General features: G+C 43.5%; 1 protein-coding gene across 7 annotated transcripts in view; it reads left to right on the forward strand.

Moving 5' to 3' along the window:
• Positions 1–15,719, forward strand: part of rfx2 (regulatory factor X, 2 (influences HLA class II expression)) — a 30,292-nt gene that overhangs the window by 3,534 nt on the left and 11,039 nt on the right. For 3 of the 7 annotated variants that reach the window (XM_014338808.2, XM_014338809.2, XM_005938515.3), the window contains 9 exons: positions 6,178–6,286; positions 7,237–7,326; positions 9,373–9,455; positions 9,981–10,251; positions 11,331–11,405; positions 12,183–12,364; positions 12,543–12,662; positions 14,334–14,455; positions 15,030–15,148. In XM_014338808.2, the coding sequence (XP_014194294.1) occupies positions 6,179–6,286; positions 7,237–7,326; positions 9,373–9,455; positions 9,981–10,251; positions 11,331–11,405; positions 12,183–12,364; positions 12,543–12,662; positions 14,334–14,455; positions 15,030–15,148 (1,170 nt within the window). In that variant the 5' untranslated portion in view covers position 6,178. Of the gene's footprint in view, positions 1–5,701; positions 5,824–6,177; positions 6,287–7,236; positions 7,327–9,372; positions 9,456–9,980; positions 10,252–11,330; positions 11,406–12,182; positions 12,365–12,542; positions 12,663–14,333; positions 14,456–15,029; positions 15,149–15,719 lie in introns of those variants that run through there. The other 4 variants (XM_042227347.1, XM_042227348.1, XM_042227349.1 and 1 more) reach the window with 4 other exon arrangements.

Consider the following 15,719-nt stretch of genomic DNA (forward strand, 5'->3'; position numbering starts at 1 on the left):
TTTTTTTTTTTTGTTTTTTTTGTTTTTTTTAGTGCTAATTTGTTAAGGGATATTTATTTGAATAAAAGAGAACATGTTCTGTTAGTGCAAACCTGCTACAAAGTCACAACCAGAACCAAGACTAGTCTTTTTGATGGAGAGGCCTTCAAACAGTATTTTTAGGCAGAAATGCTTTTTAGAAGCATTTACATGATGAGATTTAATGGGCAACGATTGCAGAGCATTCATTGGTGGAAGCATTCTTGATTCTGTTAACTGATAGATGTTTTTTTTTTTTTTTTTTTTTTTTACAGTGAGATCTCATTCTTTATCTTAGAAGACCCTTTTCTACTCTTTATCTTAAATGGAGAGCAAATGTTAATCTTGGATTTTTCAGTGCTGGTGGTATTGCGTTTTCTGACAAAAGAGCGCTGCAGATTGTAAGGTAGGGCAGCAGGCCTAGCAGTGTGTTAGTTTGACTGTTTGTTCTGTGTTCACCATGCAATTTAAGTAAGTTGTCCAGTGTTGATGGACAAGCAGTTTAAATTAATTTACATTGAAATCATTTAATTATATTGGTATGTGGCAACTGTACCGTTACAAAACTGATTATTATCTGTAACCAGTAGTCTGGCACAAACTGTTGCATGCAAAGTACACCTGTCTACATATGCTGTATGTATAGTATTTATACCAAAGAGCTGACAAATGAAAGGAAAAACCCTTAGCGTGAGGGGATTCGGTGGCTTTATTTTGTTGTTGTGTGTGGAAGTAACCCGGCACAGGTTGGTTTCACTCCACCTCTGAGTCACTGTGAGTCAATACAAAGCTGTTCTGAGTGATCACCTTTATCCTGTGATGAAACATTTTTGTCCTGTGGGGGAGTGTTCTCCGCCAGGATAACAATGACCCTATTCGTAGGACACTAAGAGTCACTGAATGGTGAGTATAGAAAATATAGTGAATGAAATGACCACCTCAATCTGCAGATCTCTGCCCAGATTAAACCTGGGGCATTCTGGAGCCGTTTGGAAGACTGGCGAGACAGGTCACGACCTGGAGAATCGAGGGCCAAAGTGCACTGAAATAGTTTTTGTTTGTTTGCCATGTGTTAGTCATGTGTAGATGTGTAGAAGGCAAAGGATGCGTTAAACACTTAAATCTGTGTTTTGATGGCAAGCACTCAGCCTGGTGTAGTATTCACTACATAAACAACAGACACTTGGATCTGTCTCAGATTTAGAGCATTAACTGATGACTCATTATTTCGTATCAAGTAGTGCCCCGCGTACATACAGTACGATGATTCTTGGTGTCAGATCTCTATGGCGCAAACGCTTGCCAAGAAGGTAGACTGCTCAAGTGAAACATGAGGCTTATCTCAGGTTCATCGGTCAAGATTGAGAAAGCTTGCTGCCAGCACCTGAGGTAATCTTCAGAGAATGTGCTTCCCTGAAGGAAAAAAAGGAAGTGCACGGGTTGGAAACACACCTGTTATAACAGAATACCTAAAACCAGATTTGTGTATTTTAGTGTAGCTACAGAGAAGGTGAAAATCCACGACCAACTTAAGCATTAGGATATGTCACCTTTTTCCATTTCCTCCTTAAAAAACCAGAACTGAAAACATGAATCCATTTTTGTAGTGTATCTAGATTTTTAATATTGCATCTCAATGACAAAATGGCATTAAAATAAAAAAAGCTTCTAAAATACAGCTCTAGCTTCTCATGTTTTCTATAATTTGACAAAATGAAAGCATTTTGCAGGCCTGACAGGAGGATGTGATTTAAGTCTTGCTGTTACATGAGTGAAACTGGTATTATTGAAGATTCCCCTCTGTAGTCATTAGCCTCCTTTGCTCTTAAGCAGCCAGGTGACTCGAGTAAACTTCCCTTCTTTGTGTTATCGGTGTGGCAGCCTTGAAACACATTAGCTAAATTCTCTCGAAGGAAAGAGGCGCCCACACACGAAAGGGTACTCTGATTACATTTCCCAGTTGTGACTGTCTCGCTCCGCTTCCCTGTCTTGTGTTGCTTTCTTTCAGTTGAACTTTTGTTGAAAATGTGCCATTTTCAGATCCTCAGCCTTAATCTTCAGATGTTAAATGGCAAGGATAAAAGGCTCGGGCGGGGGCATGGAAATCTGGAAAGGGTTAGAAGAGGTATGGCGTCGGGGAGGAAGTTGTGAGTGTAATGCATAGGCGAACACACACAGTCTCCATGGCAACAGTTTGATCTTTCTCTCTGTGGCTGTCATGCCTGCAGCACACATGGTGACGGAGTGGACAGGTTGCACTGATGACCAGAGGCGGGGAGGTGCGAGCTGGGGAGGGGAGGAGTGTGCTTGCATCAGAGATAGTGGCCGGTGCCTCCTTTTTTCTTTTCCTTCCCACTCTCTCACTCGGTCTCTCGTTCTCTTTCGCCCACCCGCCCCCTCCCAGCTCTCCCTAAACTCTGCCATCTGCAGACCCCAAGAGCTGCTTTGATTGGATTAGCCATGAATTAATGAGACAGGCTTGAAGAACAGCCTCTGTTGTGGAAATCTCTTATCATATCTTAATTCGCTCTTTGTGCGAGCGCGTGTGCCTGTGTGATCTTATAAGTTCTTTTAATGAAATCAAAGAAAAGCTCAATGCTTTCTTTTTCAAAGCCACAGATTGTAATGAATTTGCTTGAAATGATGGCGCTGACTAAATGAGTCCCCAAATTGGGGGAGTGTATGTTAAAAGCTCTGAGAGAGACCTGTTGCTCATTCTGGAGAGATGTAGAGAGGTAATGCAGGGTTGTACAAATATCCTCCTTTTCAAACGCAACAAGTGTTACTTCTGCTGTATTTTCTCTTCCACCGAGTTGGAAAAAGTTTTGCTCGGCTCACGCTGTTTACTGTCATCTGCCTGGACAAAGACTGAGCGTGGTTTGGATGTGTTGTTTTTGGGTGGCATGAGTGTAAAGCTAACCCTGACGAATGGACTCCTGTCTCCTCGACGGCCTAAACATGCCCTCCTCCTTTTGACCACCGAGTCTTTTCAGAAAACAGCACTTTGTCATGTCGCAGTCAACCTAATCCTAACCGGCATAATGCCTGTACATTTTTCTATGACTGCAGCACAGAAATAACTCTGCCTCCATGTCCCCTGCCGTCTGAAATTAATAGCATACACACTATTTATTGTTGTAAGTTTCTACTTAGCGTGAGATAGAAGGATCAGGTGGGGGATGGCATTGTTTGGTTTGGGAAGTATTCTGTTGGTTGCGTAGCAACAGGCTCCTGGAAACGGGAGTGGACGGTGTTGCCACTAGCAACCGTTGTTGCTCTGCAAACAATGTGGGCCAGTGCAAACATGAGCCAAGACTGCAGGCTCCTGCTTTTAATTGAACATCTGTATGTGTTTTTCTCTGATTGAGCCCTGTGTAAGTTAGATCTGTCACTGACAGATGTTTAAATTTTGTTGGCAATATAGGCTTGATTATTAATGACAGTTTGGGAGGCCTCCAGGGTTCCTAACATGTGACTTTTGTTATTTCTGTATAGCTTTTAAAACTCTGGTATCTCCTGAAAGCAGGGATTCTTTGTGTAATGTTGTAAAGTGCTTATCTGGGCTTTGCTTGAAATAAACCAGGCTTGCAGACCTGACATGAAAACAGACTTTTTGTGTGAAGTTGTCTCTGAGTAGGAGGCATAAAGATCTGACCGTAGCCCATCATAAGTAGTGGGTTTGCAGCAGCGAGCTGGCCCTCCTGCTGGGCTCTACCTTTGTGCCTTTCAGAGCTGCTGGTGGGGATTTTGTGTGGCTTTTAACCTTCTTCGAACGCTAAACAGACTCCTCTGAGCCACAGACTTTCTCCTTTCCCACCAACTCAGTGATTTTTTTTTTTCTTTTTTTTGAGCGCAGTTTACCTTATCTAATTTAAGTCAGCACCTTCATAGACAAAAACATGCAGGTCAATGATCCTTTTCTTGTTTTGGTCACCACCTTGCTGTGCCGTCCACTCATTAATGGCATAAAGAAGCTCCTGAGGTTTGTCTTGCTTCCCGTTGGTGCTCTTCAATAATAGATTCTTGTCATTTGTTCACATTTGGTCCTTTTACATGTTTCAAATATTTTAAAGGACAATGTCTCTGTCTGACTCAGAAGCATGCCCCCAAAAGAAAGACTCATACAACACTTAGGATTAGGTTGGTGTTTCAGTTGTGATTGACACACATCAGGAATTTCAACATAGGCCTCCTACGCTTAGTCTGTTAGTCATGTAAGCAGAACACTGTCTTTGCCTCTGGCACACATGGAAGTTGTCACTAGTGGCACACCCATATCTGTTATCATAAAGGTATTCTATCCCCCAAACTCTACATGTTGCCAAGTTACATTCGGTGTCCAAAACCTGAGAAGTAACAGTTGAAAAGTCTATTTTTGTTTATGATGTGTTTTTGTGTTTGATGTCTGGGGTTTTTGTGTGTTATTAATAAGTGTTGCATCTTAAACAAAGTTATGTTTTCTTCATGGTTTTTAAAAGTGCATTAAAATAGCTTACAGAGTGAAAGAACCGTAAGCTCTAAATGCTGTAATTAACATTTGATCAAGTACTTATGAGGGACAGTGCCAGGCGTTGTGCGATACAGTCCTTAGCTGGTCTGCTGGAGATTTACTGTTTCTAGTTATCATTTTGTAGTGAAGCATTTATCCTTATGGTCTGTGTTTTTAATGTCACGGCTTTGCGTGGTGGAGATTGTGTATCTGTGATATTCATGTTTTTTTTTTTTTTTTTTTTATTAAATGTATTTGTTCCGTGTTGCTATCGACAATGTCACTGATCCATGTTTTTGTTCTCGGGGGGCTAGTTTGTCCAAATGTTTTTTTTTCTTTGGCACGTCCACAGAAAAGTTCAAGTTTGGTTTTGAAGTTTGTGTTTAATCTCTAAGGCACACTTACAACCCCTTAGTTACTGGTCGAAGTCTTTTGACTTACCTGAAAGTTAAGCGTTGAGAAAGCCAAGACACGTGTGTGGCTGCACTAATGACTCAGTGTGCAGATTACTGCAGACAGAGTGGTTTTTCTCAGGTCTCTTCAAGTGAATTAAAATAACGTTGTTGCGCACGCTGTGTGTTATGACTAATCGCAGCATGTCTAGAGCAGGTTGTGTCTTGCGGCCCTTGGCTATAACACTCTATCTGAACACTACCTACTTGTTCCCCTACTGACTTTTCCTGCTACCCCACATTTTCTGCCTTTAAATTAAAGCCTGCTCTTCAGTTCAGCCCCCCCCGTATCTCCCTCTCCTTTATTCAAATCATCCTCCCCCTACTCTCTTTGTGGTTGTACTCGAAAGTTCCTGTGCAGAAGCTTTATAAGGGGGCTAAAATAGAGGAGTGAACATGAAGGCGTGGGGGTGGGAGTCAGGGTGAGTTTGTGGGGAAGGAGCTGAGGGGGGGCACAGATTCCTCACCATAGCAACCGACAAACGTTTACAAAGCATTGAGGAATTTCCTCATATCAGCTGGATTATTGGAGCCCTCAGAGATCAGCTCTTGCTTGAAACAAACGCTGGATATCATCAGGACCCTGGCAGGGGCTCGAACCCCACTGCTATTTTCATCTTTTCCCCCCATCATTTTTCTCTTTGGGGCTTTTTTTTTTTTTTTTTCCCCCCTTCCCTTTTTTTTTTTTTCCTTGCTTTTTTGTTCCGGTTTTTGTTTTTTCTTTTTTTTTTTTTTTTTTTTAAAGAGAGCCTTTGTGTCACTCCATTTTTAGCTCCCCTTTGCTATGCTGTGCACATTGTCACCCAGTCGAAAGCAGAGTAGTGGCAATGGGTTTGGTCCCCACGAAGCACTTCAGTCCTGTTGGTAACTTCAACTCCTCTACTGTAATTTTTCCTCCTGGGTCTCCTCTGTCAGCAGGACGATGTGTGTCAGTAATACTGTTGGCCTATTGATCTTGTCTTTGATTAAAACTAAAGGTGGGCAGCCTCTAGGGTTCTGAGTGCTGTAGTGACTCAGCTTGATTTGGTAAAGCTAGAAACCCCCCCGGGTGGCTCCACAAGAGTAGGGATGGGATGTAAGAGTGTTTATTTACTAAGGTGCTCATATTATATTCTTTCAAAGTTCTTTTTTTAAATTTTACCTGGAAGGGTATTTCTTCAGTCTGGTAGAAAATGACTTCTGGTGATGTCTTTTCTGATTCTCCTTAATGCTTCCCAGCATGCAGAACTCCGAGGGAGGGTCAGAAACCACGACCAGCGTGGCAGCGCTGCGGACGTCATCATCAGCCCAGGCTCCGGTGGTACAGCCTGTCCCAGCCTCTCAGCAGGTAGGATAATATATCTACCCTGCTGCTGCTGTGATGATAGGACAAAGTCTGTCATGACTTAACTGTTCCGTGCCATCTCTTTCCAAATGTTAAGTATAAGGGAGAAGTTATTTTGGAAACCAGGCCAAGCCAGGAGCTAATGTTACATGGAATGCCAATGGAAATATAGCATAGAAGATCCCTTTTTTAACTTCTGATTGGGTGTGTAGCGCAGAGAGCTGCAGCAGGCAGACCTGTCTGCTCGCGCACACGGTTACACTGCCCATGAAAAATCACACACTCGGACAAATAATTTGCTCTAACTGGTGCACAGAAAGGAGGAGTTTAGTGCTCTAAATGCTATTTTAATTTAAGTGCTTTAAGCTCATTTCATCAGGAATTGTATGACAAAAATCTGATGAGGACTGGCACGGTTCGTCTCTTGACTGAGACTACAGCGACGTCCTGCTTTGCCCACGTATTATTTCTAAAAGCCCACCCTAACACAGCAGGTTAAACCCTGCCCTGTCCAGCAGCACCGGCAATAAATAAGAATGTATTTTTAAATTGTGGTTCCAATTTGTAACTTGTCAGCAAATAAAGCCGCTACCGTCCACTCTGCCAACAGATGCCTCTCGTATCAATTTACATTATTAGCTTCTGCCATGAGTTCTCTCTGTCTTGCCAGACCAGTACATCAAATTTGCTAACGTTTCGAGGCTGCAGATAAATGAGAATTATCAGCGCAAGCGCAAATGACAGTCGAAATTTCTGTCGTGTTGTTTTTATGTCTGTCTATTGCTATCGTTGCTACTTTATATTCAAAACCTGTATTAAAAAGAGATGTAAACCTGACATTTATAGATGAAGATGTTTGTTATTGTGTTGACTGTTGCATGTTTAGAATAATGCGTTTGTATGAATTTTAAATGCCCATCTATGTAATTCAGTTATGTCTCGTATTCACACAGAGAGTGCTGGTTCAAGCCACAGGCTCAGCTCAGAAGGGAGGACAAGTACAGCAGCTTTCAGTACCCAGGGCTCAACAGGTCCCTCAGCAGGTACACAGTACTGTACTTACTTGTACTGTGCTCTGACATTATGTACACCGCTTGACTTGACGGCTGAAGACCTGTGGAGTCTTACAATAAAGTAGGAAGAAGATTACATTTTAAATGACTCGCACATCCAGAATACCAGACTGGTAACGCGACCGTGTCCCCTGTTTGACCACGGCTTAGTTTTGTCGTTTACAAATACTAGTTATTCGTCAGGTCCTGTTCAGGTGACAGTTTATCTTTATAAATAATGAAATTTAGTCCGAAGAGCTTCAGCTTTGGTCTTCAGTTAACAAACTAGGAAGTACACAACCAAATTGGTAACAGATCCACCTTTGTGTATTTAAACGCTCTCTAGCATGGCAGCCCGTTTTTTTGTTTTTAAGCACATTTCTCCTCTTGCTGTGCTCCTCATGGGTGTGTGAAAGTTTCTTTCTCTGGCTGAGCCTGGTCCACTGGCTGTATACATGAATAACATGTGTATACCTATAAAATGTCTCTTGGCGGCTTTTAAAATGAAAATGTTATTTTAAACTGTTATTTCTCCCGCTGGATAAAAGAACAAGTTTTGAATGTGTGTGTGTGGTGATGACAGTGTTTTTCTTGGCTTTTCTGTTGCCTATGTGTGCTTACATTGTGCTTATGTGTAGCTCTGGATCCTAGACTATAATGTGATTCGTCCATTGGTCATCTGATCGCAAATAGGACTCTTCATCTTTATCATTCAGTGCATCATTCATTAGCACTCAAAACCTCAGGGTCACTTAGAAATGTTCTCATTCTTGGAAGAAAAGTTTCTTAATTTACGTGACTTTAAAATTAGAAGCATTGTAAATGGATGTAATCAGTAATTAGTTTTTTGTTTTAAACTATGTCTGTCTAATTTTCTGCAGCTGTGTCTCCTGTGTTCCACTGTACAGAGTGAGCTCTAATGCAAAAACCTTATTAATCTTTAGATTAGAATTTCAAATTTGTTTGAGTTGAGATGAAAATCTTTGTGCTGGCTTTCGAGAAAGTGAAGTAGGAGGCTGTAGTGGACATCTGGCCAAGAAGACAAGTATCAGAGTCTCTAGTTAAAGAAATGGGCAAACTGCAGGTCCTCGACTGACAGCTTCATTAAACGAAACCCACAAAACAGCCTTCTCACTGTCAACAGAGGGAAGGCGACATTTAGAGCAGAGTCAGAGAGGAAAAGCAATATATGAAAGGACAAGATTAAGATGGGCATAAGAACATGCCGGACAGAAAATTGGAAAAATGCTTGATGTGCTTGGCCCAAAGATTTTCTACATCTGTGAGATGTAGAATAAACGAAAAGATGATGGAGCGCGGCTTACCATCTGTCAAGAGTGGTGGAGTGCTTTGGTAGAGGTAAAGTGGGAGATTTGCACAAGATAAACAAAGACTTGAAGGAGGAACGCTATCATTCCATTTTGCAACATCGTGGCTCACTCTGTGCGAAACCACATGTGCGATATGTCTCCATTGGTTCGAGCTGAAATCCGCTCGTGCTGTTTCACCGAATGCAAAGTGTATGTTTTAATCTACTCTGTCTGTATGCCTGCAACAGCTGTCAGCGGCACGGTGCTTTTTGTGAATATGTCTTGAATGCCTTGAGGGAATTTCCACAAATTTGGCACAAGTCTTTACTCCACAAAGAACTGATTTGATTTTAGCAGTCAGGTATCAATGTCACTGTGATTTAATTTGCTTCCATTCTTGCAAAAGTGATAGGATCACCTTTAGTTTCTGGCACAGACGTTCACGTAAACTCAAGGATGGAACTGATTGAAAATTGGTAGTCAAAGGTCATTTAATGCTCTTCAGTTCATGCAGTTTACTATGTGTGTGGACAGACATGGATGTAAGTTGTGTTGATGCATTCTCCCATGGGTTTGTGGGAGACTGCATCAATGAGAGAATTATGCTGTTATCTTATTTTTTCCTGTTGCCCACTTGATTGCAGCTGGTTCTGATAAATGAATAAGAAATCTTCTCAGGCCTGTTTCCACTGATCGCTGCTTTCATTGTGCTGTGATCTCCATGTAGGTGCAGCAGGTGCAGCATGTCTACCCGTCACAGGTCCAGTATGTTGGAGAAAGTGGAGATGCGGTTTATACCAATGGAACAATGTGAGTCGTGCTGCATTTTTTTTCAAATGGGGAATAAAAAAAAAAAAATGCAGACAAAGATTTATTGTGAAACTGAAACACATTTATTACAATGACTCTGTCAGTGAAAGAACCCAGAGGACTGCTTTCTAAATCACACAGCGCTGCAGGTATTTGGCTCCATCTCAAACGTGGAGTCATCTTGGATTATGTCTAAATCGGTGCTGGATAAAAGGAATAAGACAAATAATTGTCCAGACTACTTTATAACAAATATCTCTCAGGTCAAAGTGCCATTAAAGGTAACTGATGCCTAAACGACTTTTATCCCACACTTTGATATTTAATGACTCTAGCAAAGCGAAATATTTGCACGACCTCGGTAATTTTTGCCGATGTCAGCACAATTATGTAGTATATCAACAATACTGTTGTTGTTGTTGTTGTTGTTGTTGTTGTTGTTTCCCCGTGCGTTTGCATAAAGATTCCTCTTTGCAGGCAGAGCTGAAAATCAAATGTTCTTTAATTTCTGTGGCCTCTCTGCAGCCGAACAGCCTACTCCTACAACCCCGAGGCACAGTTGTACGGGCAAAGCAGTGGCGGGCCCTACTTTGACTCTCAGGCCGGTGGAGGTCATGTTACCACGGTGGTCTCCTCTGCCAGCGGCGGCGTGCCCACTCATGGCATGGTAGGCATCACCATGGACGTGGGCAGCAGCCACATCATCTCCAGCGGCAGCACCTACCTGATCCACGGCGGAAATATGGAGGGAAGCCGCAACCACATATCGCACTCGTCGCGTTCCTCCTCGGCTATGGTGAGCAACAGCCATCCCGCTGTGCTGTTATTCTGGTGCACGTTTACCAACTCGAACAGGATTAATAACAAAGCAAAAATGAATACTTAATGACTGAAAGAGTCTGGGGGGGGGTCTAAATAATAGTTTTGATAGTAACTTTTATCACTACCTGAGATAGACTGTGTCCTAACTCACCACCCAGTTTCCCAGGAACCTGCAGCCTGAGTCGGGGCCTCCTAGCTCTGTAGTAACGCACAGAGTGGTGCAGGCCAGTGAGCCCGCAGAACCGGGACATTGGCTTAAATAATTCAGCACTGCCTTGTTTCAGAGGTTTTCACAGGCACTTGAGCGCCCTACGAAACAAAGCAACCCTTGGGGCTCATTACCATTTGGCCAAGAGCCCTCGGGAGCCTTCTTAAGGCTTGGACCGCTGCCCGTTTCTTTTTCCTTTTATTCCGTCTCCAGTTTGGCTGCACTACCAAGTCTTTTTTGACTTGATTTTTCTTCTACAGCTCAACAGAATGTCCCTGGTTTTGTCGTTCACTTTGCCCGCCAGTTGGACTCCATTATTTTTCGTTGTCTAGTGAGAGACTAATATGTCAGCGTATTTTTCTACACTGACGGTTTTGCTTAAGTCGTAGTCACAGCTTACTCTGTCTGCCATTTAGCTCTTCAAATATTTTTCAGCTACATCGTTTGATAAACTGCGGGGTGGTAGGCATTGTTGACCTGTTGCTGAAAACCTTAAGCTGACCTGCGACCCCTGTTTGTGGTTCCTATTTGCATACATTAGAGTGTCTGACTGCAAACCTTCACTGAGCAGCTTAACCCTATGAGTCCCTTGATTTGCATGCTTTTGTCAACCAGTAATAGATTTGGCTACAACACTGACTGATTTTAATAGAAATGCAGAGATCTGGCTGCTCGCTAACAGTCTTATTACCTTTATCTTTTTGTGTGTGTTTGTTTTTTTTCTTCATATACCCCTGCTTATTTCTGTTCCCTTTTTCTGTCTCTCAATCTCTTCTTGCCTCCTCCCCCTTCTGTGTCCACTTCTTTCTTTTTTTCTCTTTTTTGCATGCTTCTTCTTTCTTTAGCTTGAAATGGCGATTGAAAACCTCCAAAAGTCTGAAGGAATTGCAAGTCACAAAAGCAGCCTGCTCAACAGCCATGTAAGTCAACCAGGAACTTTCTTTGAAAAGGACGTGAGGGGAAAAAAAAGGAAAGAAAGCCGTGGCTGAATCTGTGGGCTGTGTGCTCTTCGTGTGCTGAGATGAACGCACGGCTACTTAATCTGCTTCTGCACTGTCTCAATGACACGCACACTTAATGTTCTTTATCTGAACTTGCATTTGCTATCACTCTTTCCTCAGTTATGTATCTTGTACATGTGCATTAATGCTCTGCGTCTGCATGTACTTAAGTCGACTGATGTTTCCAAATATTTCTGTTATTTTCACTTCTAAGTACAGCGAGACACGCACTCAGATTTTATTACAGTGCAGCTTTCGTCCTGCCCGTCAGGTGTAATAAGGCTTAAGAATGAGATTCACATAATATCTCTGGGTAGGTTTTTATCTGCATGAGGACATTTGTGGTGTAGATTCCTTCACTCTTAACATAATTTTTTTTTTTTTTTTTGCTATATTGTTTGCATAAATTTACTTTGATGTATTTTATTGGATTGCATATTGCAAATCACAATTTTGCTGATTATTTCTTCAGTTTCAGCCATTCTCCTTAGTTACTGTTCGTCATGCTGTAGTCACTTATGTTCTCTGAAGAATACAGTTAGACGGGGGGGGGTGCTGCAGTGGTGTCTCTGGTATTTATATCACTAAACTAAAACAGGCTACCGTGCGCGTGTTGTCTGTTTTGTGACGTGTCTTCACCAGGTGACTATAGCGCTAATTTTTATTTTTTGTGGCTTGTCTTCTGTGTATTTTTAGCTGCAATGGCTTCTGGACAACTACGAGACAGCGGAGGGAGTTAGCCTGCCCCGGTCCTCCCTCTATAACCACTACTTGCGGCACTGTCAGGAGCAGAAACTGGACCCAGTTAACGCAGCCTCCTTCGGCAAACTCATCCGTTCAGTCTTTATGGGCCTGAGGACCCGCCGCCTCGGCACCAGGTAGGAAGAGGTTGTTGCAGATGCTGATGACGGTAATCACATGACCATTATAGATTTGATGATGCTTAATGCTTATAGGCACTGGTAACCTGCTGATGGACCGGGCTAATGATAGTGATTACACTGATGGCAAGGCTTCTCATGACTGGTTTCTGGCTTTTCTCACTCTATCCACCAGAGGCAACTCTAAGTATCATTACTACGGCATCCGGGTGAAGCCAGACTCACCGCTCAACCGACTGCAGGAGGACACCCAGTACATGGCCATGAGGCAGCAGCCAGTCCACCAGAAACAGAGGTCAGGTTTTCTCCCTGTCTGCCTGCTGTAGCGTCCTTTCTTTACATCTCTGTGGCTCTGTGATGACTTTTACTAGTTTCTGAATAAACCTTCACTGACATCAGTCCTGTGACAGTTGGCTGTGTTCATTTCCCTTTTGCTTAACCAAAAACAAGAACAGCGCTGCTGCTAGTGTGTCCATAATGCACCGTGTGTCCTGGAAACTCATGAGCCTCTTTTAGTGAAACTCACTCAGGAATAAACTCTTTAATGCCGCACATATAATAGATCACTGCACGTCTTGGTAATCTGACACACCCACTGAACTTAGAAAACATATTTCAAAAACAAAAATGCCGTTGCCGCTGTTATCGAGTGGTGGAAGGAACACTTCGAGGACCTCCTAAATGCTGCTGTCGTGTCTTGTGTAGAGGAAGCAGAGACTGGGGACGACGCACTGAGGGAGCTAAACAACTACTCGGTGGCAGGGCCACTGGGGTGGATGAGGGTCGCCCTGAGTTCCTGAAGGCTTTGGATGTTGTCGGGGTGTCTTGGTTGACACGCCTCTATAATGTTGTGTGAAGATCAGGATTGGCAGACCGGGGTGGTGGTTCCCATCTTTAACAAGGGGATAGGAGGGTGGTCTTCAGCATTAGGGGGATCACACTCCTCAGCCTTCCTGGGAAAGTCTATGCCAGGATGCTGGAAAGAAGAGTCCGTCCAGTAGCTGAACACCGACTACAGAAGGAACAATGTAGTTTTTGTCCTGGTCGCAGAACGCTGGACCAACTATTTTTACACTTGAGGGTGCGTGGGAGTTTAGTCTACATGTGTTTTGTGGACTTGGAGAATGCATTCGACCGTGTCCCTCGGAGTGTCCTGTGGGAGGTGCTTTGGGAGCATGGGTTGCCAGGCCTGTTGCTACGAGCCATTCGATCCTTATACAACTGTTGCCAGAGCTTGGTCCGTATAGCCGGGAATACGTCGGACTCGTTTCCGGTGGGTGTTGGACTCTGCCTGGCATGTCCTTTGTCACAGGCTGCAGGGTTGTGGAGGCTATACCGGTCCGTCGTGGTGAAGAGAGAGCTGAGTGTAAAAGCGAAGCTCTCGATTTACGTCCCTACCCTCACCTATGGTCACGAGCTGTGGGTAGTGACCAAAAGAACGAGATTGTGGATACAAGCGGCAGAAATGGGCTTTCTGTGAAGGGTGACTGGCCTCTCACTTACAGATAGGGTGACAAGTTTGGCCACCTGGGAGGAGCTCACACTAGTGCTGCTACTCCTCCACATTGAAAGGAGCCAGGTTGGCTCCAGGGATGGCTCATGGGTGCCTCCTGCGCGAAGTGTTCCGGGAGGAGGCCCCAGGGCAGACCCTGGAGAGATTATATCTCTCATCTGGCCTGGGAACGCCTTGGTGTTCCCCTTGACAAGCTGGAGGAGATGGCCAAGTAGAGGAAGGTCGGGGCTTCTCTGCATAGGTTGCTGCCCCCACAACCTGGCGCTGGATAAATGGAAGGGAATGGATGGATAGTTGCCGCTTAAATCAGCAATAAACCCGCATAAATCAGTCTCGGTTTTGTACCGAATGCGATGTGTGCGTGTGCTCCTCAGTGTCCGATTCTTTCATTGTGCTTCCCCAGACCTTCAAAAATCACTAATGTACACGTTCCACCCTCTTGTGTCTACACAGGTTCAAGCCTCTGCAGAAGGTGGACAGCATGTCTGACAGTCTGTGTGGGAGCTCGCAGCACTGCAGCAGCACTCCAGAGCAGTCTGTGGCTGCTCAGAGCCAACACCACCAGCAGTACATAGGTAAGCACAGGCGCTCCCACTGAAACTGCTTAAGGTGGTTTAACTCTTATCTTCTCTTTCCAGATACAGTCTTTAATGCTAGCACTAGATATTTTTATTTCACTAGCTGGGTCCACGTCCTCATTTTAGGTTTGACAGCGTTCTAGTAGGTAAAGGTGATGCTTGGACATGAATTGAGCTGCGGTTTGGGGACTGGTGACAGTCTAGCAGATCCCCATGCACTAAATAGAAATTAAGTTAAAGAATTGAGAACAAGGAGGGAGGGAGGGGCACGTAAACGAGAATGAACAGCTTGCAGAACTGAGGGAACCTATGTAGATGACAACCGGAAAGAGCGTGTTTGGAGGCGTGGTCCCGCTCCTGAAATTCCGATACATAATCTCCAATAAAAATACGTCATAGCTTCGTCTTGGCTTTATTAGAACATAGATTTTAAACTTGGGTGATAAATGTCAGACACTGTGACGCAGACCATATGAGCTGCACGTATCCATAAAACAGTTGATGTTATATGTGTCATTACTCCTTGTTGCTGTGTGAGTGAAATGAGTGACGCCTGTCTACATTTATGCAGATATGTCTCACAGCCTGCCTCCGTTTCCAACTCCTGACTTGGGCACCCAGCCTCTGCCTGAGCGCATCAACATGAATGATATTAAGAAGTTGCAGACGCTCTACAGAGACCACTGCGAGGTGGGTCACAGTGAAGCCGTATTCTTTTCTGGATTTGTCTTACACGTGAACCTTTGTTCTTCAGTTTTGTAGCATCCCATTCCCAGTTACAATACACTCTGCCCTCGCCTCGCCGCTTCAATTTCTCACATAGTTAAATGTTAAACAAACAATGAAAACCTCGTTATATATAAATACTGTACTGTAACTGAAATGGAAAAAAACCATGACTTTTCATCTATTACTTCTTTATCAGTAGGAAAAACTGTAAAACTCGTGGAAATATAGTTAAAAGTGCAAAATTTGTCCTCCTTCACTTTTATCATAGCTGTCCAGCGGGCCAATTTTGGCCCCCGGGCTTTATGTTTGACACCTCTCCACCAGAGTGTTCTGCACTTTACTTTCAGTGGATTAAGTGCCATGTTTGTGACACCTTCAGAGATCTGTGAATATACATAACAAACAGCGATGATGAATTTTTAATAAGCAGATGCATTTTGACAGTGGTGTGTGTGTGTGTGTGTGTGTGTGTGTGTGTGTGTGTGTGTGTGTGTGTGTGTGTGTGTGTGTGTGTGTGTGTGTGTGTGTGTGT

The sequence above is a fragment of the Haplochromis burtoni genome, unplaced genomic scaffold (assembly GCF_018398535.1).
Source record: "Haplochromis burtoni strain Fernald_Lab_line unplaced genomic scaffold, NCSU_Asbu1 Contig_256, whole genome shotgun sequence".
Classification (NCBI taxonomy): domain Eukaryota; kingdom Metazoa; phylum Chordata; class Actinopteri; order Cichliformes; family Cichlidae; genus Haplochromis; species Haplochromis burtoni.